This window comes from Labrus bergylta, chromosome 22 (genome assembly GCF_963930695.1).
Source record: "Labrus bergylta chromosome 22, fLabBer1.1, whole genome shotgun sequence".
Taxonomy (NCBI): Eukaryota; Metazoa; Chordata; class Actinopteri; order Labriformes; family Labridae; genus Labrus; species Labrus bergylta.
Genome location: NC_089216.1, coordinates 624,807 through 647,893, shown reverse-complemented (window position 1 = coordinate 647,893; position 23,087 = coordinate 624,807). Strand labels below are relative to the sequence as shown.

The 23,087-nt window shown below is 44.5% G+C and overlaps 3 protein-coding genes and 2 long non-coding RNA genes across 6 annotated transcripts; 3 read left to right on the top strand and 2 right to left on the bottom strand.

Moving 5' to 3' along the window:
* Positions 1 to 3,101: 3,101 nt before the first annotated feature.
* On the bottom strand, positions 3,102 to 8,547 carry LOC110004865 (fucolectin-2-like). Its single transcript, XM_065950598.1, has 7 exons — positions 8,429 to 8,547; positions 8,035 to 8,076; positions 7,274 to 7,562; positions 6,027 to 6,169; positions 5,534 to 5,753; positions 5,181 to 5,356; positions 3,102 to 4,030 (listed from the first exon to the last, which is right to left on the bottom strand). Exons 1-7 carry the CDS (start codon positions 8,451 to 8,453, stop codon positions 3,978 to 3,980), a joined length of 948 nt encoding a protein of 315 aa, XP_065806670.1. The 5' UTR covers positions 8,454 to 8,547; the 3' UTR covers positions 3,102 to 3,977.
* On the top strand, positions 3,910 to 4,617 carry LOC110004867 (uncharacterized). Its single transcript, XR_003810336.2, has 2 exons — positions 3,910 to 4,049; positions 4,158 to 4,617. It is a non-coding gene; the product is annotated as an uncharacterized lncRNA (long non-coding RNA).
* A 2,847-nt stretch (positions 8,548 to 11,394) lies between the features above and the next one.
* Positions 11,395 to 12,546, top strand: LOC110001722 (uncharacterized). The gene is made up of 2 exons (XR_002278790.3): positions 11,395 to 11,761; positions 11,891 to 12,546. It is a non-coding gene; the product is annotated as an uncharacterized lncRNA (long non-coding RNA).
* Positions 12,547 to 12,978: 432 nt separating this feature from the next.
* LOC110001727 (espin) lies at positions 12,979 to 17,608 on the top strand. 2 transcript variants are annotated; one of them, XM_029281992.2, is made up of 5 exons: positions 12,979 to 13,244; positions 15,130 to 15,352; positions 15,480 to 15,656; positions 16,953 to 17,113; positions 17,342 to 17,608. In XM_029281992.2, the coding sequence occupies exons 2-5, from the start codon at positions 15,205 to 15,207 to the stop codon at positions 17,393 to 17,395; spliced, it is 540 nt and encodes a 179-aa protein (XP_029137825.2). In that variant the 5' UTR covers positions 12,979 to 13,244; positions 15,130 to 15,204; the 3' UTR covers positions 17,396 to 17,608. The 2 variants fall into 2 exon arrangements, with proteins under 2 accessions (XP_029137825.2, XP_020512891.2); XM_020657235.3 differs by having other exon boundaries at positions 12,983 to 13,244; positions 16,953 to 17,095.
* Positions 17,609 to 18,118: 510 nt separating this feature from the next.
* On the bottom strand, positions 18,119 to 22,831 carry LOC110001726 (zinc finger protein 271). The gene is made up of 2 exons (XM_020657233.3): positions 22,342 to 22,831; positions 18,119 to 19,983 (listed from the first exon to the last, which is right to left on the bottom strand). Exons 1-2 carry the CDS (start codon positions 22,522 to 22,524, stop codon positions 18,379 to 18,381), a joined length of 1,788 nt encoding a protein of 595 aa, XP_020512889.2. The 5' UTR covers positions 22,525 to 22,831; the 3' UTR covers positions 18,119 to 18,378.
* Positions 22,832 to 23,087: the final 256 nt, after the last annotated feature.

The following is a 23,087-nucleotide window of genomic DNA, read 5'->3' as shown; positions in this document are numbered from 1 at the left end:
AATAGACAACACTCTGGTCACACTTGTTAATGTATACGTTCCACCTGAGAGCGACAGGAAATTCCTTAAAAACATGTTTGACACAGTAATCTCAGAAAGTGAAGGCATTTTAGTCTGTGCTGGAGACTGGAATACAGTTCTTAATTACTCTATGGATACAACAAGCAAAATTAGACAGACATCCCTTAAGTCAAAAGACCTTAATAAGTTACTTAAAGAAGCAGGGACGTACGATGTCTGGAGGAGCCTTCATGCACAAGAAAAAGACTTTACTCATTACTCAGCTACTCACCACGTGTACTCCAGAATAGACTACTTCTTAATGAACAACATAGACAGATACAGGGTAAAGGAATGCTCAATAGGAACAGCAGACATATCAGATCATAACGCAATCTACCTTACTATTAACATGAATAACAGATCGAAACATACACTCTGGAGACTAAATGTTGGAATTCTAAACAATGATACGGTTTTAAAAGCGGTTAAGAGAGAAATCAGTGACTGTATAAAAGATAACAACAATGGTCAAGTGGATCCAACTATACTATGGGATACCATTAAAGCGATAATGAGAGGGAAATTAATTTCAAGAACTGCATACTTAACCAAAACGAAGAAGGCAAAATACGATGAGTTACACTGAAAACATGGTTTGAAGTCGTTAAGAAGTATAAACTGGAAGGGGATAGTAAACTTCTGATATGGCCATCTCAGAGCCCTAGATTTAAACCTGGAGTGATGGATAATACATTTGCTAAGTGGAGTGAAAAGGGAATAACAGCTATATGTACACTCAGAGAGAGAAAAAGGTTTAAAACTTTTGAGAAACTTAAACAAGAATTTAAGCTAGAGAATGGGGACCTATTTAGGTATTTACAGCTCAGACATTTCTATGATACAGAAATAAAAAAAGAAATCTCAGCTGAAGGTAGCGAGGTGGTTGAAACTCTGATTGGTGCTTACAAAAACACTCCATCAAAGATTGTTTCTAAACTTTATAGAAGTTTGCAGAAACAGAATGGAAGCAATACATGGTATGTTAAGACTAAATGGGAACTAGAACTGAATACAAACTTGTCAAAGAATGACTGGCATTCTATTTGTGAAACACAACAGTCGTCCACAAGCTCTAGAAGGTGGAAGGAATTTGGGTGGAAAAATGTTATACGCTTTTTTGTCACACCCCAAATAAAAAATAAGCAACTCGGTATTCCTCAGCAATGTTGGAGACAGTGTGGACAGATGAATGCCAATAACTCACATATTTTCTGGTTATGTGTAAAATTGCAAACATTCTGGTGTAGGGTTATTCAGTCTTTTGAAGATATTCTATGTTATAAGATTCCCAGAGATCCCCGGATTGTGTATCTGGGCCTGATTCCTAATGACTTGATCCATAAGAAGGATATCTACCTTTTTAAAATCCTGATTCTTGCTTGTAAAAAGGCCATCACAAGGAACTGGTTGAAAAGTGATCCTCCAAGTCCAGCACAGTGGTTGGCCAACGCTGGATAAAGTGGACTGATTACCAGTATAAAAAGACGGATAGTGATATCTGCTGTGCAGAAAAAACTTAATAAGAGGAGATATTGAGACGGAGCCCCTCACTACTTTGATGTGTGTTTGTGTATGTTTTGTTGTGCTTTATGTTTGTTAACGTTGGAAAAAACAAATAAAGAGTGAACAACAAAAAAAAAGTTACTCAAAGAGTCATACACAACATAATTATTGGATTCATTCATAAGTGAATGTTTTATTTATTTTATGTAACACACTCTAGCTGTGATTACTACGTTGATTATTTTTATTTTTGCAGTTTTGCACGACTGAAATCAACAAAAGTTTTACAGTGCAGATCGATGTGCAGGGAAGCAAAAAGTCCATCGTCACCACGTGAAGTTTGAGAAGTGGTTGAAGAGAAAAACATAGCTGTAAAGATTAAAAGTTGATCATTCATCAGGTAGGATAAGAGTTCCTGCACACGCCCGTCGTCTTCTAAAGCTGCTCTGCTCGTGCCTCAGTGAGCTAGCTTTCAGTTCAGTTAGCAGCTACAGGCTTAAAACAACCGTCCATCAGTCTGCAACAAGCAGCACACTCCTCATTTCAGTTTCAAGACCAAAGCAGAGAAATGGATGTTCAGTCTCAATGATTGTTACAAAACAGTAAGTATTATTTAAAGCTTTAGCCTTCAGCGTCGCTGTCACTGGGGAGTATCGTATGTGTGCATGCAGTTTTAAAATTCATATTTCAAACGGCTTCCTATATTCAATTTTATATTTCTCTCTCTCTTTTTTTAAGCTCCTGGAACTCAAATCATTTTCAAAAACCCCACCAGAAATAAATACTCAGATAGTGTATCATAAATTGTGACAACTTTTTTATTTATTTATTTTGTTTTTATACATTTTAAAGTTACAGCTACGATAGATAGATAGATGGATAAACTTTTATTGTCTGTCCAAACAGTGGCAGAAATTATCCTCAGACAAAGCTCAAACAATAAACACAACTTAATTTAACAACACACAGGAAGTGATCAGGGAGGAGGGGGTGAGAGGGGTCCTCTGTGATCAGGGAGGAGGGGGTGAGAGGGGTCCTCTGTGATCAGGGTGGAGGGGGTGAGAGGGGTCCTCTGTGATCAGGGAGGAGGGGGTGAGAGGGGTCCTCTGTGATCAGGGAGGAGGGGGTGAGAGGGGTCCTCTGTGATCAGGGTGGAGGGGGTGAGAGGGGTCCTCTGTGATCAGGGAGGAGGGGGTGAGAGGGGTCCTCTGTGATCAGGGAGGAGGGGGTGAGAGGGGTCCTCTGTGATCAGGGAGGAGGGGGTGAGAGGGGTCCTCTGTGATCAGGGAGGAGGGGGTGAGAGGGGTCCTCTGTGATCAGGGAGGAGGGGGTGAGAGGGGTCCTCTGTGATCAGGGTGTAGGGGGTCCTCTGTGATCAGGGAGGAGGGGGTGAGAGGGGTCCTCTGTGATCAGGGAGGAGGGGGTGAGAGGGGTCCTCTGTGATCAGGGAGGAGGGGGTGAGAGGGGTCCTCTGTGATCAGGGAGGAGGGGGTGAGAGGGGTCCTCTGTGATCAGGGAGGAGGGGTGAGAGGGGTCCTCTGTGATCAGGGAGGAGGGGGTGAGAGGGGTCCTCTGTGATCAGGGAGGAGGGGGTGAGAGGGGTCCTCTGTGATCAGGGAGGAGGGGGTGAGAGGGGTCCTCTGTGATCAGGGTGAGAGGGGTCCTCTGTGATCAGGGTGGAGGGGGTGAGAGGGGTCCTCTGTGATCAGGGTGGAGGGGGTGAGAGGGGTCCTCTGTGATCAGGGTGGAGGGGGTCCTCTGTGATCAGGGTGGAGGGGGTGAGAGGGGTCCTCTGTGATCAGGGTGTAGGGTGGAGGGGGTCCTCTGTGATCAGGGTGGAGGGGGTGAGAGGGGTCCTCTGTGATCAGGGTGTAGGGTGGAGGGGGTCCTCTGTGATCAGGGTGGAGGGGGTGAGAGGGGTCCTCTGTGATCAGGGTGTAGGGGGTGAGAGGGGTCCTCTGTGATCAGGGTGGAGGGGGTGAGAGGGGTCCTCTGTGATCAGGGTGTAGGGGGTGAGAGGGGTCCTCTGTGATCAGGGTGGAGGGGGTGAGAGGGGTCCTCTGTGATCAGGGGGAGGGGGTGAGAGGGGTCCTCTGTGATCAGGGTGGAGGGGGTCCTCTGTGATCAGGGTGGAGGGGGTCCTCTGTGATCAGGGTGTAGGGGGTGAGAGGGGTCCTCTGTGATCAGGGTGGAGGGGGTGAGAGGGGTCCTCTGTGATCAGGGTGGAGGGGGTGAGAGGGGTCCTCTGTGATCAGGGGGAGGGGGTGAGAGGGGTCCTCTGTGATCAGGGAGGAGGGGGTGAGAGGGGTCCTCTGTGATCAGGGTGTAGGGGGTGAGAGGGGTCCTCTGTGATCAGGGTGTAGGGTTATGGGGTATCTGGACTGGGTCTTGAGCTTCTCTGCATGCTGTGTTTAGGGGTGTAAGGTGCTGTAGAAGTCCACTTTGTTCCCGTCCTGCTGATCGTCTGTGAAGACAAAAGGAAGGTCAGAGTAATGACCTGTAATTGGTTAAAGTTTGCTCACACTAATAAACATCATCACTTTATCACTCACAGTCTTCTGGAGTCTAAACATCTGTTTGCTTGTATTTAGGAGGACTAGAGCTTCAGTGAAGTTATATGAAAGCAGACCGGGTCTGAAGTGTGAGCTGTGTGACGTCTGATAAAAATCCTCTGTCACTTGTGTCAGGGTCGACATGACAGCAAGTTTGTAAATCTGCAGGCTGCGTAAGCTGCTACAAACATGACTCACATACTTTTGTGAATGTAGAAACAAGGTTTGGAAAAAGAAGAAGAAACTGTGGAATACACAAGATGTTTTCTGGTTGTGCAGCGTGTCCAGACGTTTTGGACTGGGGGGGGGGGGGGGGGGGGGCTACGCCCTCCCTGGCCATCCTCTCTGGACACGTTCATGGCTGCACAAATAAGATTTCTTGTTTAACTAACTGCTACTGACAATCGTTGCATAATAGAAAATGAATGAAAAGACTCCTTAATTTAAACAACATGAGTTTGTTCGGGTGAACTTCAAAGAGATAAACCTTTAAAATATCTGTTCATGAAGTGTTAAAGTCTTTAAATGTGATTTTTCACACTTAAATGTAGAAATCCAGTATATCCTCTGAAAATAACTCTGTGAGTCATGACTGTCTACAATGGGTGTAACACCCGAGTCCCACTGTCTGTGATGCTTTCAGAGTTTTCAGAGTCCTATCTTCACTTTGTTTACATCGCCCGGACGGCCGGCTGACTCCTCCCCTCGTGTATAAAAGTTGTTTAATTGAGGGACTAGAGAAAAGAAGAGTAACATACTGTACTCACTGCTTAACTGTGTTTCTAGATCACGCTCATTTCAGGTAAATTTACATGCAGTGTGAAGATACCAGCATAATAAAGATCGCTAGCATTAGCATGCTAACACAACAATGCAGCGCGAGTTGTTTTGGTTTCATGCTGGTGCTCAAGGGCGACATCTGCTGGATCAAAACATCACATATAAAGCCTTTAAATGACTAAGAATTCTGGGACATGTAGTTGAAAATGCATTTGCCAATTCCGCCAAATGGACCAACACTGGTATTTGATTTGTTGGTTTGGTCCAAGTCTGGATGTTTACCTCTCAGACAGATGAAATGAAGATGTTCTTCACATGGAAGATCTCTCCAGTGAAAGGCGTGGCTGCTGTCCATGGCGCCACACGGACTGGTATTCTTCCAGAAGGACACTTTCTCCCAGTGGGAGTACTGCTCTGTAGCACCAGACATCCAAAACCAGGGGTCACTCATCAGATACCTATAAATGATGCAGAGATTTAAATTTAGAGGTAAAAAAATGACACGATCATTGAATTCTGTAAGGTCGAGTCCACAAACATTGGGAACATGAAGAACAGCAGCTTCTCCTGTGTTTGGCACTTTGTCACACACCCATGCTTCATCTCTGTGACTTTTGTTGAATTTATTGAGTTACCTGCGCAGGCCCAACCAAACATGTTTGGTGAGAGGGAAGGAGACGCTGCTCAACACCTTCTCCACCTCCCTCTGCTCGTCCTCACTTCGTATGCTGAGAAGGTCCCCGTAGAAGTCTCTGCAGTAGAACAGGGCATCGGACCAACACAGCTTCTTCTCCACCACTGCTACACGTCTGCCCATCACCACAGCATTGAAGGACGGACAAGGAGGAACTCTTTCTGGAAAAAGAGACAAACAGCAGATCTGGTTTTGGAGATGTGGCAACAAAGACATCCAAATCAAATATCAGTCATGTTTATATTCAATGTCTTTTATTTCTGATTCAAGCTGGGTTTTAGTTTTGAAACGGTTATTCATGGCGCACTCACTCTAGTAAACTTGTCCCGTACCATGCCTAAGCACAATTGCCCCCCCTCCCCATTCCCCCCCTCGTCTGCACTCACACTGCTCCAGGACTAACCAGGCCTGAGCACGGTTTCCTCTTGACTAACCTCCATAAGCTTCCAGCTCACACATTGTCAAAAACACATTTGGATTTGTGGAATAGTGTTTCACGTTGATCACTCGACCTATCATGCCTCCACAGTTGAAGGTGCTGGTACCGCCAGCTGGGATGGAGGTGATGACCGAGCATCTAGGAAACGAGAAAGGAATTAAATAATTATTTGTTTTAATAACAAAGAGTTTGGTAAATAGAGTGGAGAAAGTTTCCACTAGGCTTAACGATTATTTTGTTCAAAACACAAATGTAAAGTTTGAGATCAACTTGTCAATCCGTCTCAGTCCTCAGTTCTATTTCTGCCAGACCTGTCTCTGAACTTGGCATCTCAGGATCTGCCCTCTGCTGGTTCGTGACCTACCTCTCCTGGCGATCTTTCAGAGTGTGTTGGAAGGGGGTAGTGTCCAAAGTGCACAGCTTATCCACAGGGGTACCTCAGGGCTTTGTGCCCGGTCCCCTTCTCTTCTCCATATACACAAGCTCACTTGGTTCAATAATCCGCTTTCATGGCTTCTCATGCCACTGCTATGCTGATGTCATCTGAGACGATGTTACAGTCTCTGCAAGAATCTCATCATGCCTTGCTGATATCTCTAAATGGATGAATAAACGTCACCTTCAACTCGACCTTTCGAAGACTGAGCTCCTTCTCATCCCAGCCAGTCCCTCTATGCAACCACACATAACTTTATAAACACTATAATCCAGGTCTACACTCCCTGATGATGAATGATGATGATGATGACAAGGGTTTTGATATTATTGATGATGATGGTAATGACGATGGTTTTGTTTGTATAATGATTAGAGCTCGCAAGAACTGCCGTCAGTGTTGTGCTTTGCATCTGTGCAATGCCTGTCAGCACCTGTGTGTCCAATCAGACTCGAAAATGATTGTTTGCACGGATACGGATCTTTCCTGTCTCAGGGGAAAATGAGGGCGGGATGCACGTCCATTAAAAAATACCACCAGGTTTCTAATGATACAAAGCTTAATGCAAATAGGTGAAGTATCCCTTTAAGAGCAAATATGTCTAGGGCCTGACTTCTGAACAGTTTCTGAAGACTAAACCAGATGAAACAACATTCTGAGCAATTTCTGGGTAACTTCAGAAAGTATTCAACGTACCAGGCAGATTAACTTTGAGGGGGAATCCATCATCCAATAAAAGTAGCTTGTTGCTTGTATTAGAATATGATAGCTCATGAAGAAGAAAGTACAACACTTTTTGGATTTACCTTGGGTTGTTGTTGCCGTTGTTCTGGAGGGAGTTTCCAATGAGGATCTGAGCACCATTGATCCTCCCAGCATTAGAGATTCTGTTGGTGATGTTGATATGTGTGATGTTGTACATGTGTGGCAGGACCAAACTCCACCAGTGGTCCGGTCCATACTTTGTATGGCTGCACGATCCAGCATTCAGTTCTGGATTCCTATTCCCATCAATTACATTTGAAGCTGGACTGAAAGGGCGTGTTGATGACTGAGACGCTGTTCCAAGAAGCGCCACATTTGGCAATGAGGAAGCTTGGAGGTGACAGACACAATAAGACTTTAACAGCTGTTGACTTGCACTCACCTCTCTATTATCAATACAATGTATGTTATTACACTATACCAGTTAGTTATAGTCTGCTCTATTTACACTGAACCCCTAACCCATGCTGAATGAGCTGGGCAACAACCCATGTCATCATGAAAAATGATCACATGGGAAATAAGGGATGTAACAGCAACAAATGATCAAATGACAGATTAAGAACTGCTGAGTTTTAATATATTGAGGGAATTTATAGCTAATTTATTTACAACACTACTGTCAGGACGTTATCAGAAGTACTTGCAGTAATAACAGAGACCAACAACCGTGATCAAATATCAATGTCATTGTCCACAATAAGTGCATGTCATTGAGTCACACAGTTCAGTTCTGAGGTAAAAATGTGCAAAACACAAGTAATGACAAATAAAAAGCATAAATGAATCAGCTGGACTTTACCTTCGAGGGAGGCGGGGAGGAGCCATAACTGGAAGAGAATGACTTTAAAATAGAAGATGACTCATATTAACAAAACGCCGTACACAAAAGTAGGCAGTTTATCACTGTGACACATAGATTATTATACATGAAGCTAAATATATTTCATAAAGCTGAACTGTTCCTGCTGTACAGTAGACTCTGCTGCACAGAGTCTTGAACGTGGTGCATTGTGAAGGCTGACTTACAACTAAATCACTCTCGTAGCTGCATTCACATATTGTGCAGGGCAGATTAACCAGAACAAAACATGAATCATCAACATGACTTCTTGTCTCTGTAGTTAAAGCAAACCTCTGAAAAATGTAAGTAAAGTTCTTAGTTGAGGTTCTAATATTTTGATTCCCATACTTACAGTAAACTGCTGTGTAAGTCAGCATGCTTCCAACGTCTAGGTCACCTCCGTCTTTGTAAAATACCTAAGGCACATTTAGGATGTTTATCACCCCACAGGATTTCACTATTCAAATCTGCCAATGACTACTTTCCTCTGAATTAAGCTTATACAAATAAAACAATCCAAATGACCTCTGAGTCTCTCTCTGAAGGTTCCAGTCCCCACTCCTCCTGTTTGAATATACACAAATATTCTGATGGTCTGCTGCAGTTGAGCACACCAGTACACACACACACACACACACACACACACACACACACACACACACACACACACACACACACACACACACACACACACACACACTGCAGGTCGTCCGTGTCAGCATTATTGTTTTTTCTTTTGTGTAACCATCTTTGGATCCGACCGGTTTATTGTGTGCGACCTCGCCTTTGGCCTCTCTCTGGATACCTCCACCTGTGTGTTTGGCTTTTCTGTGTACTCACCTGGCCCGATTAAAGGAACTGAACTTTGTCTTGTGTCTTTGTAATGGGGTCCATTATCTGGTTCAATGTGAGAAATCCATCATAGTCGCTCTTGTTTTTCAGTCTTTGTCATTAATGGATACAATTCTACATTTCACTTATCAGACTCTTTTATCCAAAGCGACGTACATCAGAGAGTAAGAACAACACAAGCAAGGATCTAGAAAAAAGGGAACAATGTGAGTAAGAGCAAACGATCAGCTTTGAGTCTGATTGGACACACAGGTGCTGACAGGAAGTGACCAGAGGCAAAGCACAACATTGAGGGCAGTTCTTGAGAGCTCTAATCAGTATAGAAACCATCTTATAAGTCGTCGTTATCAAACAGAAACCATCGTCATTACCATCATCATCATCATCAATAATATGGAGACCATCATCATTAAGTTAGTAGGTATTCATGAAAGAGCTGGGTCTTTAGCTTTTTCTTAAAGGTGCAGAGGGACTCTGCAGATCACATGGAGTTTGGAAGTTCATTCATGATACATCATGTAAATGTCACTTCAGCATCATCATAGACTCAGTGGCAGCTCATGCTTTATTTTACAGGGGAGGGGGGGGGTGAAGTTTCTCACATATGGACTGGGATGTACATTTTAGTTACTCAGCTTGATGCTAACACATAGTAGTAATTGCCTTCAGAGGGCTAACTTATGATGTTTTATGATGTGTTTAGTGTTGGGAAGGTGGTTTGATTTGCCTCTGCTGCTTGCTGAGGATTAACCAGGATGGTTGTGATTTGCATCCCTTCCTGCTGCGTGAGGCGTGGTCAAGAGTTTGAGATTGATAAAAAAAAATTGGCAGCTGAAGCTGAGGGAGGCAGAGGACTCAGAGGTTACATGCAGACCAAGGCTGCTTCACAGTCTTATACCTCTGAGCCTGTTCGTTCTCAGCAGCCAGTGAACCAACCCAAGCCTCAGCTCAAGCCACAGCTCAGGCCTGAGTTCAGGCTCCCCGTCGAGTTCTTTCGGATCAGGAATGCCGGTGGCCCACGATAACCGCCGTAGCAGGTCTGGTCGGAGTCGACAATGAGATGGAGTGAAGAAAAAAACAGCAGTCCAACAGTCGTCCGCGGGTCCCGTTTCCTGGCAGCTCAAAGAGCCTTAATTAACGTTTGTCAGGATTGAACGATTGTTGATCCTCACTTCACTTGAATGGGCACTTGTAGTCAAGTGTGAGAATAGTGAAAATAATGTTCTGGAAGACGAATGATCAATACTTAAAACAGGGGGGAAAAAAAGAGCGGCGCGTGTCTTAGGCTGTAGGAAAGAAGCCTTAGGATGCGCGTATGAAAAATCAGGGTATTTAAGTTGGAGTCGAGGTCTGCAGGTCCTGCGAGTCCGGGCTTAAATTCAAAGAGTTTCGCGGTGGCAAAACTTAAAAAAAACAAAGTGGTTTGAAATAAGAATTAACAAGAGACGTCTTAGAGGAAGGAAAAAACTTAAGAAGAGCGAAAACTTAGGGGGGAGCTGTTTTATCCATAAGATGACTTTAACGAGGGGGCGGGGCCTAATATCTAACCCACCACCGAAGCATATTCATTAATTGAATTCACTCCGAGTTCTTAGTTATTAAGAGCATAAATAAGAACTTTGATCATATGAACATCACCATGTCAATATTTGTATGTAGAATTATCTCAGACATTAAACATTTCAAACAAATATGCAATGAAATAGACATTACGTCCAACCTGAGGACAGTCAGACGATTTCCGCCTGTTTGGGAATGAAACCAGAATTATAACATTCAACATTCAAAAACACATTAATATAGTATGAAGAGTATAAAATCATATCTTAAAATACTATTTCCTATAACTTAGGACAAGATCACAAAATTAACGTATCATCGTTACCTCACCCCTGAAACTCAGGTCGGTACAGCGCTCTTGCCACTAGGGGACAGTAGTGCTCCACGTAAGATTCAGGGAGAGTTCATCAGGTAATGTGATTTAATCCTTAAATATATAAATCCGTCATAGATGATCGTAGCAGAATCTAACTCACATGAAAATGTTAGTCTTGATGTCATGAATATATATATCCGATTCAGGGATTGAACCAACATTCTTTTATATCAGAAATGGATTATGTTGGTTAGGACAGATTTTTGAACAGGTCTAAAGCAGTTTGAGATAGTCCAGATCACATCAAAGGCCTCCCCTGCCGTGTTGATCAACTCGGCAGACGGCTGTCTCTATGGAGTGTTTATTCTGAATTTGTTCACACGTATCCAAGTGGTCTGGTTCACCAACGTACATTAAAGGATTATTCACAAAGGTTTTAAGATGTCCTGTCCTTACATTCCAATGCGGAGTCTCTTTCAAACAGTTATCAAATGAATGGCTTTTGTTATCAGTAAACATTTTTGTGTCCTGTGAATTTGAGTTCACTCCAGGTCAATATGCTACAACCTGCGTGAGCATCCGGGGGGGGGGGGGGAGGGGAGACAGCTCTCTATGATGTTTAGAATTTAGACTGCAGTACTCATTTTAAACACTAGGGGTCAGAGTTACAGATTGCTCCTTTAATCGAGCTCATAAGAATCTTTCATATTTATTTATTTTTTAAAGGTTGATGTTCTAAAGTTTCATGTTGTGTCGGCTGACTCCTGCTCTGCTCTCTGATTGGTAGAACCTGTCAGAGAAGGAGGAGCCTAACTACCTTTCTGCGGCGGCCTCTCCCTCCTCTCTTCCCCCTCGTCACTTTTGCTGCGTCTGTGGGTTTCCCTCCCACTACACCTGTACCACCTGCGGGGGGCGCTACTGCAGCAGCAAGTGTCTGATAACACACAGAGAAACCAGGTACACACACACACATACACGTTTGTCTGTACATGTGGGGACCCTCCACCACAAACTATGATACCTGGGTCGCCCCCCCATCCTAACTTTTCTGAACTGTCTCCCTAACCGTCCTCCGTGTCTCTGCAGGTGTTTGAAGTGGACACTCTAACTGCTGCCTCGTCGCCATGGTGAAGATGATTATTATGGGATGTTGCAGCATGATCTCTTGAGGTTTTGTTGGTGGTCGTTTTTGTTTGTGAGCAGAAAGAAGCACACACAAATAGGCGGTAGGTCATTTCAGAGGACTTTAGCCATGACCTCACAGGTCAGTGATGATGTCACAGTGTACCTGAGTGATGTCACAGAGTACACCTGTACTTCACTGCAGCACGTAAGAATTCAACCACAGGAGGTACAAAAAAAAGCCTAATTGTTGTTAAGTTATTTTGGAACTTGTGTTTCCCCCGCTATGTTAGAATATTTGTCCAAGTCTTGGCTAGCTTAGCTTAGCATAAAGGGTCCAGAAAACAGAAAACTTTAACATTTTTTATAAATGTAATTACATTCTTACATTGGTCTCAAACTGGAAACTGAAATCATATCTGACTCATCGGCATGTAGACGCAGCACACCATGCTATATGCTAACGTGCTAATATAACTGTGAGAATGCTAAGCTAAGCTAACATGAGCTTCTGTTTCTGTAGTCCTCTTCCGCACAGACGTGTCAGTCATGTTTGTTTGTGAATAATTGATGTTTGATTGTAGATTATTTTTTAATTAAAGGACAACTGATGTTTAAAATTGCGTTTTTCTTTCAGTTTTAATTCATCAGAAATAAAAATAAAAACATTTAATCAAATCAATCAAGAGCAGGTTAAAGATCTTACTCATTGTTAAGATGGGGGGGGTTCATAGCAGGAGTCCCTCCCCACCAACAATCCCGAGGAGTCAAACTGTTCAGGTAAAAAATATGTGAGTTTTACTGTAAGTTCTCAAAAATCATGTTTTTGATGAAGTCCAGGAAATTCATTTACAGAAAATCAGGTGTGAGGTAATAAAGGTGTGTGTGTGTGTGTGTGTGTGTGTGTGTGTGTGTGTGTGTGTGTGTGTGTGTAAAGTCCAGCTGACTCTCTCTCTTTACCTGGTATCCATGGCGACAGTGTCATTAAAAACATGTCAATAATTAATGTGGACTTTTGAGTTGTGTGTGTTTTGCATGAAGTTTCTCCTAAGGCAAACACACACACATGAGACGAGGACAAAAGACAGAGAGAGAGAGAGAGTGTGTGTGTGTGTGTGTGTGCGGTAAAGCGAGGCAGACTTTGTCCATGCAGCAGGTCATCTTGGTCGTCGTCGTCGTGGTTTCAGGAGCTTCTAAGTGGTCTGCGAGACAAACTGGGACACACAGTGACGGGGGAAGCGGTGAACAGGTGATGTGTCCTCTGAGGGGATCGAACACACGGGCGGACTGAGGAACAACAGGAACAACCTGCACTCAGGTGAGTCCAGTGATCCGGACCCCGCCTCGGCCCCCTCGGCTTCACAGAGCAGTTTCCTGTTCTGGTTCACACTCAGAGAGACACATTCATAAAAACAGAGGGAAGCAAAGACGTGTAGTTAATATTCTGACTGATCTCAAGGCTGAAGGTGGGCAGACGGCTTCCTGCCAAAACCATCAAAACCAGTCAGAAAGAATTCACACCTGCCTACATCTCAAACAACACTTTGTCTCATCGTTAACTTGTAGGTTGCTTTGTGTTGTTTCGAGCCCTGCTGCCTTTTTGTGTTTTTTGTTGATATTTGATGTTTTACTTTCTGTACAAAGAGAGCAAAGTTCACCAAAGTCAAGTTCCTTCTGTGTGTGTTAGCATACCCGACCAATAGAGCAATTCTGATTCTTTTATTGCTGCAAGTTAACATGAGCTCGAGCTTCCCCCAGCTGACTGATGTCCAGCGCTGTGGCAGATGCTGACTAGACTCTTCTCCTCTGTCGCCCCCCGGTGGTGGAATGAACTAACAAACTCCATGTGATCTGCAGAGTCCCTCTGCTCCTTTAAGAAAAAGCTAAAGACCCAGCTCTTTCATGAATACCTACTAACTTAATGATGATGGTCTCCATATTATTGATGATGATGATGGTAATGACGATGGTTTCTGTTTGATAACGACGACTTATAAGATGGTTTCTATACTGATTAGAGCTCTCAAGAACTGCCCTCAATGTTGTGCTTTGCCTCTGGTCACTTCCTGTCAGCACCTGTGTGTCCAATCAGACTCAAAGCTGATCGTTTGCTCTTACTCACATTGTTCCCTTTTTTCTAGATCCTTGCTTGTGTTGTTCTTCCTCTCTGATGTACGTCGCTTTGGATAAAAGAGTCTGATAAGTGAATTGTAGAATTGTAGGAAGATGTTTGCTGCGATGTTTCATGATTCTCTGTTTCAATTCCAACAAGACAGACAGCCGCTCAGGCGATGTGTGTGAGGTAAACATGTGAACGGTTAGCCACTTAGCATGTTCGTCCTTCTTTACCTCTGAGCGTGTGCTTGATTTATTGTTCTGGGACCATCGATTGACTTTATAGATGTCATTTGCATTGGAGCAAGAAGGAATAACAAGTGATTCAAGGAGCTGGGGATCGAACCCCTGACCTTATGTTGAGAGACGAACAACTCCATCACTGCTAACTTTAGATTCTGCTCCTGAATGCTCTGGATTTGTTTGGACCAGAGAAGGTAGGCGCTTTTAAGACACGCCCCCACACGGCCGTTTTGGACGCCCCTCAGTTTGTCAGATATGAGAGCAGTTATCAGGTCAACAGGTGTTGCAGCGATGGAAGCGGTCAAGAGAAGTGGTTCAGATAGAAGTGATTGTACCCGACCTAAAAAGCCTCTGCATGTTTCTAATAAGCTCCACGAGCAGAAACGTGCTCAAACTAGGATCAATATTGGAGATGCTTTTGAAAAATGGAGAGAGGTTAGAACACAGAAAGGTTTACAGACCCATGCAGAGCTGGATAAACACTGAAGCTTCAGAGTCCACCACATGGTGACCTGAGTGAGCATCCACTCTACAGAGGAGGGGGGGGAGACAGCTCTCTATGGTGTTTAGAATTTAGACTGCAGTACCCATTTTAAACACTAGGGGTCAGAGTTACATACTGCTCCTTTAAAAGCAAAATAATGGAATTTCAAACATACGATTAAAAACATGTTTAATTGCGATTAACAATTGAAATTTAGGGAATAACCTCAATTAAAAATGTAAATCATTTAAAAGACAGATTAGCTATAAAAAAATCCAGATTGACTGCAGAGGAAAAGGAACATTTCAGATCATTGTTCTTCATAAGAGTTTAAATCTGTTTTCCCTTTTGATGCATTCAGGTGTCGTCAGGATCTTTGAGTTCTCTGACTGCAGCTTCGAACAGATTTAAGCTCCGCCCACTGCAGACAAACATCATGACCTCCTCATCACCAGCTCTGTCTTCATCTTCATCATCATCATCATCATCTACCTCAGGGAATCAGCTCCTCTCCTCTTCTTCGTCTCCTCTTCGTCCTCATCTGTCTCTGCAGAGTCCAGAACTACAGGCCGAGTTTCTGCGAGGTGATGTTTGGTCCCGTGATCTTTTTTTTCATCCGTCTCTTTAAGCTGGTTGGGAGACGCCATGAACACGTCGGTGAAGAGAAACAGAAACAAACATGTTCCCTCTCTCTTTCTCTCTTTCCTTCAGAGTGTCAGAGCAGATTCCAGTTCAACAGGGACGTCTGTGAATCCAGTGAAACACACTCCCCCTCCCCCGTCACCCCCTACTCACCTCTGCCGTCCCCCTTCAGCCCTGCACCCACCTCCTCCCCCGGCAGCTCCTCGTCCTCCTCGTCCTCCTCTCCCTGCTTCGACAACAGACGAGGTGACGTCATGAAACGTTAGAATAACCCGAGCAGGTGTTGAGGAGTGTTTGGGTCGATGTCGGGGTCTTTTTTATTTATTGAGAGTCAGATTAACATCGCATCATGTCCTCCACGTGTTTATTTTAGCCCTGTCAGCATTAACAGTTCATCACATTAATCTCCTGTTTGTCCCTTCAGGCTCTCCGTAGATACTCGTCCTCAGTGTCTCCCTGTAGTCTCACTGCTGCATCTCTGAATGTCTCATTTCACTTTAACAAACTCTCAGACAGTAATATCCACCTGATGACATCACACTGACACTGACCTGATGACATCACACACTGACCTGATGACATCACACACTGACCTGATGACATCACACACTGACCTGATGACATCACACAGTGACCTTATGACATCACACACTGACCTTATGACATCACACACTGACCTGATGACATCACACACTGACCTGATGACATCACACACTGACCTGATGACATCACACACTGACCTTATGACATCACACTTTGACCTCATGACATCACACACTGACCTGATGACATCACACACTGACCTTATGACATCACACTTTGACCTCATGACATCACACACTGACCTGATGACATCACACACTGACCTGATGACATCACACATTGACCTTATGACATCACACTTTGACCTCATGACATCACACACTGACCTCATGACATCACACACTGACCTCATGACATCACACACTGACCTGATGACATCACACACTGACCTGATGACATCACACACTGACCTGATGACATCACACACTGACCTTATGACATCACACTTTGACCTCATGACATCACACACTGACCTTATGACATCACACACTGACCTTATGACATCACACGTTGACCTTTGTTACCGTTCCTTTGAGCTTTTTGACCTCACTTTGGGATCCCTAACCACTTCCTGTTTCTGTGCTCAACTTCATGTCCTAACCTTCACTCTACAGGAAGGGCCTTACTTTATTGCAAGTAAAGTACTCTCAGCTAAAGAGACAGTACAGCATTTCAAAATAAAAGCATAACTTTTTTTTTTTAATGTGAAATAATGGGATTTCAAACGTGATTAAAAATTGGCTTCCTCACGTTCTTCTGACATACAGCGACATATTTTCATCCTTACAGGTCGAACGCTCAGTCACGTAACCCCGCTGCTTGTAGAACACTCGTTAGCTTGCTGTGTGATCTGTTTAATTCCCCTCACAGCGGTTTGTTGAAGACACCTTCAGTATAGAATACTTGAGCATTAACTTGTCTGTATTTGTCTGTGTGCAGCTCGTCTGTCTCTGTCTCTGTCCAGCCCCGAGCTCCTGTCAGAGCTGAAGCACTCGAGGACTCGTTCCCTCCGACATGTCCCCGCGCACAAAGGACTGACCACCGTCTTCTCTGGACAAGGACGGGGGCGAGGAGGAGGACAGGTGAGCAAACACAAACAGGTGATTCAAGTCAAAGCAAAGAGGAGGAGGGGTCTCATCACAGGTGGGGAGACAAGCAGGAAACCTCCAACTTCCTGTTCTTCTCCACTCTTTAGTTCAGATTGTGAGACCCTCGTCCCGTCCCACAGGGGAAATGTCACGCTGCGAGGGTCATGTCAGATCAGGAAGATCTCTGCATGTGTGAAAGCGACTCACGTCGATCCTGAACTTCCTTTCTCTTTACCTCAGGTGTCTGGCCCCGCCTCCTCCACTCAACAAACCAATCAGAAGACCTCCCGCTGATCTCTCAGCAGATCCTGAACATGGACTGACTCAGTCTGCTCTCTCTCTCTACATCACAAACACTAACCCGGACATTCAGACCTCTTCAGTCCTTCTTTTCTTCTCCCTGAGCTCATGAACAGTTTGTAATGATCAATTTGTTTTAAACTGTGAAGAGTTAAGAAGTCATTAATTTCATGTATATGTGTGAATAAAGATGTAACACTAGTGGAATCATTTGTGTATACTTCTTCATGAGTGTCTGTTGAACGAATCAGAGCTGCTTCAAGTGTTTCCGGACTATTTCAGCCCTGCTCAGAACAGGCTGTTTCTGTGTCTGTACCTTTAAATATGTAAATGAGCTGTGTCTGACCATGCCCCCTCTCTGGAAGGGCTCGGGTGTCTCTGTGCTTTCTCGCTCCATGTCCTATTGTTTATGGTGAGAAGGCAGACTCAGAGGGCAGAACAAATACCTAGCTGTGGGAGTGTCACCCACCTGGGGGAAGGGCTACTGCCCTTTGTGATGTCATGAAGGGAAAATCTCCAAACGGCCTGTTTGAGCACACATTTTCTGAAAAGTGGAGCAGGCAGAAGACAGAGAGGATGAACTTTTCTCATCATTGGGGGGGTTTGTAGACAGACTAGAGACACATACATGTGAAACGGTAGGTTTAGTTTTTAGGGTAAAAAAATAAACTGTTTACTGTAGAAATCTATCCTCAGAGGTAAAGAGACAAAAATCAGTCATTTGATATAAATTTTTATTTCCATCACAGAGACAGCACAAGCAAAGAGTCCCTGCTGCCCCTCGTCGCTCACTGTGGATTTAATTTCAGCAGAAATGTAGATACAGGAAAGAAAACTTAAGAGCTGATTACAATAGCATGACATTAATATATATACAAACAGTCAGGGCATGAAGCTCAACTTAGAATAATGTTTACAATACTGTGCGAGGGTGTTTGTGATCTGAAAATTCACTCAGCTGGTCAGTGTGACCTCGCTCAGGTGTGAACACGCTGGTGTATCTTTAAGCTACCCGACTGAGTAAACGCTGCTTCGCATTTGTCACAGCTGTAAGGTTTCTCTCCGGTGTGAATGCGTCTGTGGATTTGTAGATTCCCGCGCGCTCTGAAGGATTTCTCGCAAAAGTCACAGCTAAACGGGTTCTCTCCAGTGTGCAGACGTCTGTGGATTTCCAGATTTCCGCGCGCGCTGAAGGATTTCTCACAAAAGTCACAGCTGAAGGGTTTCTCTCCCGTGTGAATGCGTCGGTGAAGTTTCAAACTGGATTTTTTGGTGAAAGATTTCCTACATTGAACACAGCGGAACGGTTTCTCTCCGGTGTGAGTAAGCCGATGCCTGTGTAGCGTGGTTCGGCCGGCAAAGGCTTTCCCACATTTGTCGCAGCGGTACGGTCTCTCTCCAGTGTGAATGTGCATGTGATCTCTACGTCTACACGATGAACTGAAAGCTTTCCCACAGAAGTCACAGCTGTATGGTTTCTCCCCAGTGTGAACACGCTGGTGGACGTTAAGGAGACCTAATTTCGTAAAACCTTTCCCACACTGATCACAAATGTACTGTTTCTCTCCGGTGTGAACGAGCTGATGGACTTTCAGGGCACTTGGTTTGTCAAACAACTTCCCACATTGGTCACAGTTCAATATTTTCCCTCCGGTGTGAGTGCGCTGATGAGCACTAAGTTCGTCTGATGTCATGTACAGTTTCCCACACTCGTCACACCGATAGTATTCCTCCTTAGAGTGAACGCGCTGATGAACCGTCAGTTTGCGTGCTGTAGCATATAATTTCCCACACTCGTCACACTTGAATGGTTTCTCTCCAGAGTGAATACGCTGGTGTGCTTTTAAGCTAGGTAATCGAGTGAACCCCTCCTTGCACTGGTCACAGCTGTATGGTTTCACACCCGTGTGAACATGTTGATGGACTTTCAGGCACTTTGCCGATCTAAAACCTTTCCCACATTGGTCACAACTGTACGGTTTCTCTCCAGTGTGAATGAGCTGATGGGCTTTTAGGGCACTTGGTGTGTAAAAAGTTTTCTTACATTCATCACAGGTGTATGGTTTCTCTCCACTGTGAGTGCGCTGATGGGCTTTTAGGGCACTCGATGTGTGAAAGGCTTTCTCGCAAGTATCACAGCTGAATGGTTTCTCTCCAGTGTGAATGCGCTGGTGTCCCCGTAAGTGTCCTAATTGAGTGAATTTAGCGTCACACTGGTCACAGCTGTACGGTTTCTCTCCAGTGTGAATACGCTGATGAACCTTCAAATGACTCGATGAATCAAAATTTTTCCCACATTTATCACACGTGAACCGTTTCTCTCCGGTGTGAATGAGCTGGTGTCCCTTTAGGTTTCCCAATTGAGAAAATTTAGCATCGCATTGGTCACAGCCGTACGGTTTCTCTCCTGTGTGGATGCGCTGATGGACTTTTAGGGCACCCGGTCTTTTGAAAGTTTTCCCACACTCATCACAGCTTATCCCAGTGTATGCCGTGTGATCCTTTAATAATGCTGACGTCAGGGCTGAGATGCCGCAGTCCGGAGAGTCGGGACTGTCGAGGTCCTTTTCTTCTTTGCAGTCCTGTAGAAACAGACCGACACAGGAAGAAAGTGTTAGTGAGATGTCATACTGGATCCTGACCCACACAGAAGGCTGTACTTTCCATTAAAAAGGTACAGTTACACTTTGCTGTTTGCAAAATAAAAAAGGGCACCTTCCAGGACACTCAAACTCTCCCTTTACACACAAACAAAAAGCCCAATATCCAGTCAAATGCAATCAAAGGAAACATTTAGGGAGAGTGTCCTTTGGCCCTCCTAGTATGGTCAACCTTACCAGATTGGTCTTGGGTCAGGAGCCAAACACAAAAATCTAGCACACCAGGCAGGGTGGGGTTGGACATGGCACTCACAACACCACCCTGTTTTTAAAAAAAGTATAGTTACTGAAAGAGCAAAACTATCGTCACCAGGGAGCGAGTAGAGCCGAGCACCCAAAGCCATGTCGATCAGGAGAGACGAGAAAACAAATGAAATATGTGATATTGAATGTTTGTCAGAGAAGCTTTGGCGCTTGAACTCTACAGGGATGTGGTGATCAAAGATGTCTGCCCTGACCTTCACCCCCCACATGTAGTCCCGACAGAAGGTGGAGGTGTTAGCTGAAGGTGTTGTATGAAACTGACGGGATGAAGAAGCTGATTGAACTATGAAGGCTGGGGGTTGATGAGAAGAGTGTTTTGTATCTGTGTGCTGTTCTATCCTTTGGTGTTACCTGCTGCTGGAATCTGAACTTCCTGAGGGAAGCTTCCCAAGGGATTAATAAGTTCCTCTCTCTCTCTCTCTCTCTCTCTCTCTCTCTCTCTCTCTCTCTCTCTCTCTCTCTCTCTCTCTCTCTCTCTCTCTCTCTCTCTCTCTCTCTCTATATATATATAAGATGGCTGATACTGTGATCCAAGGAGGTGGAGGGTCGGACGTAACAAGGGCATAAATTAAATGTTGGAAGAGAATTCTGTATTTAGAAAGACAACAGCGATACGATTGGCTAACGATGAGGAAGTGGAGCAGCGTTATTAGACAGATGTGACCATGATGGAACACAAGTCTTCCTGACTTTCGATGGCGCTACATTTGAAGGAATGTCCTAACCATTAACGAGACAGACTCTTCAGCGTAAGTACTGTCCCAATTCTGTGAGTGCGCCCAAAGGGATCAATAAAGTATAAATGATTATTCAGTTACAATCGTGGATCGTTAGAATGTCATGGGGGTATCTGAAATATATTCATACACCGCCAACGAAGCAGCAGGAGCAAGTGTCTCACTCGAGGACACATCGGACATGAGGGCTGAAGGAGATGGGGATCGAATCCCAAACCTTCCAGTTGAGAGACGACCGACTCTACCACTGAGCCACAGCTGGCCCCAAATGAGTCTTTGATCTATGCTACGACCTTTAGCCTTCCCTGCTAACACCAGGTGCTGCTGTTCTATTTAATAATGCTGCGGGTAAGGGGTTGTCATGGTTACCAGATCTGTATCCTGATTGTTTGAAACCATGTAGTAAAAAATGTTTCTGTCTGCTCAACGTGAGTCTGGTTCTTCTTCAGCTGAGGCGGGTTTTAAACCTCCTGACAAACCGTTACACCGCGCCCACCTGTCAATCAGGTCAGCTACACGCCTTATTGTGAATAACTCTTATCCTTCATCAAATCAAAACTGATGAGTCATCAAAACATTCACCCCCCGTACAGTGTGTGTCCATCCAGACATGAGCTAATCACACCTATTTGGTTTTTTGAACCAGGCTGTAAACATGTTCATCTCTGCTGTAAAAACAGGCTTTTTAGAATGGGTGTGTATGTGACTTCCTGTGTTTCTGCAGCCAGCCTCTAGTGGACACTCCAGGAACTGCAGGAGTTTACACTTCATTTTTAAACACTGGAGGTTTCTACTTGGTAAAAAAAACACTTTAAATTGTTTATCACAAACGGTGCGATACGGCCGACAGCACAGAAATCGCTTGATCTCGATTATTACGTGTTCATGATCGTGGGTAGAAAATCGTGAAGCCCTAATTTATCCACAATGATGCAGTAATGTGGAGCATTAAGGGGCTCATGTGTGTCACGGGGGGGGGGGGGTTCTGTTCAGGGGGCCCTGAAGTCCTGCAGGGACAATCCTCACTGTGAAGGTCTTCTAAACCCCTAAAGGAAACACCGGGCTCTCCGCTCGGCGCCTCCCCGGCCCGCAGCGCCTCTGAGCCGGTCACCGGGAGTCAGGAAACCCCCCTGCTGAGGCCTGCTCCCGCGGTTTTCTGGTGTGGAGGGTTTTTGTTTTTATCTCCGGAGTTCTATTCGGGATATTCAGTGGATGAAACGTGTTCAGGGTGGGATGTGTATGAACAGAATGAAGGGGGGAGAAGCCGAGAAACACTGACCTGAACATCCGGGCTATCGGAGCTGGAGCCGGCTGTCTGTCCTCTGTGCTCCTCCTGCTCCTCCTTCTCCTCCTGCTCCTCCTGCTCCTCCTTCTCTCCTCCGTCCGCTCCTCCACTCACTCTGGACTCTTCTTCTTCTTCTTTGAGCTTCATGGGCGCTTGGAAAACCTCGACTTGGTGCATTTTCACTCCAGATTCAGAACCAACCAGAAGACCGTAAACCCAAACACAGCTAGCCGACTAGATCTCGTACACACGTCGTGTTCTCGCGGTATTTTAGGATCCCTCTCCAAAACTCTATTAATAATCAAATCTGGCTATTAAAATTATGAAAAGGTAAAAATACACTTTTACAGACTTCACGGCTTAAAGAAAAATAATCTGAAATCAAACTACAGCTTAGTAAACTTAAGTGTTTGATTGTTTTTAAAGATCCAATCAGTGAGCTGTGTAGAGAGTGAGCTGATAAAGGTATCTTACGATCTGATCATTAAGGAAACATGCTATGTTGAAGTGCTGGCTTCTCTGACAACAATGCAGCAGCCAGTATGTCCTCCTTCTAACTTTACATTGTGCTCCTGATAGTGAGCTGGATCATCATGAACCTGTTAGAGGTCTTGATTGAGGCTGTAAACTATCAGGGTAATGAGGCGGTTTCAAGTCAAAAGGTCCTTCTTGCTATGAGAAACATCTGTATTCATCTGTATCGTGTCATCGTGGTTTTAAAAGAGTGAAAATCATTTCAT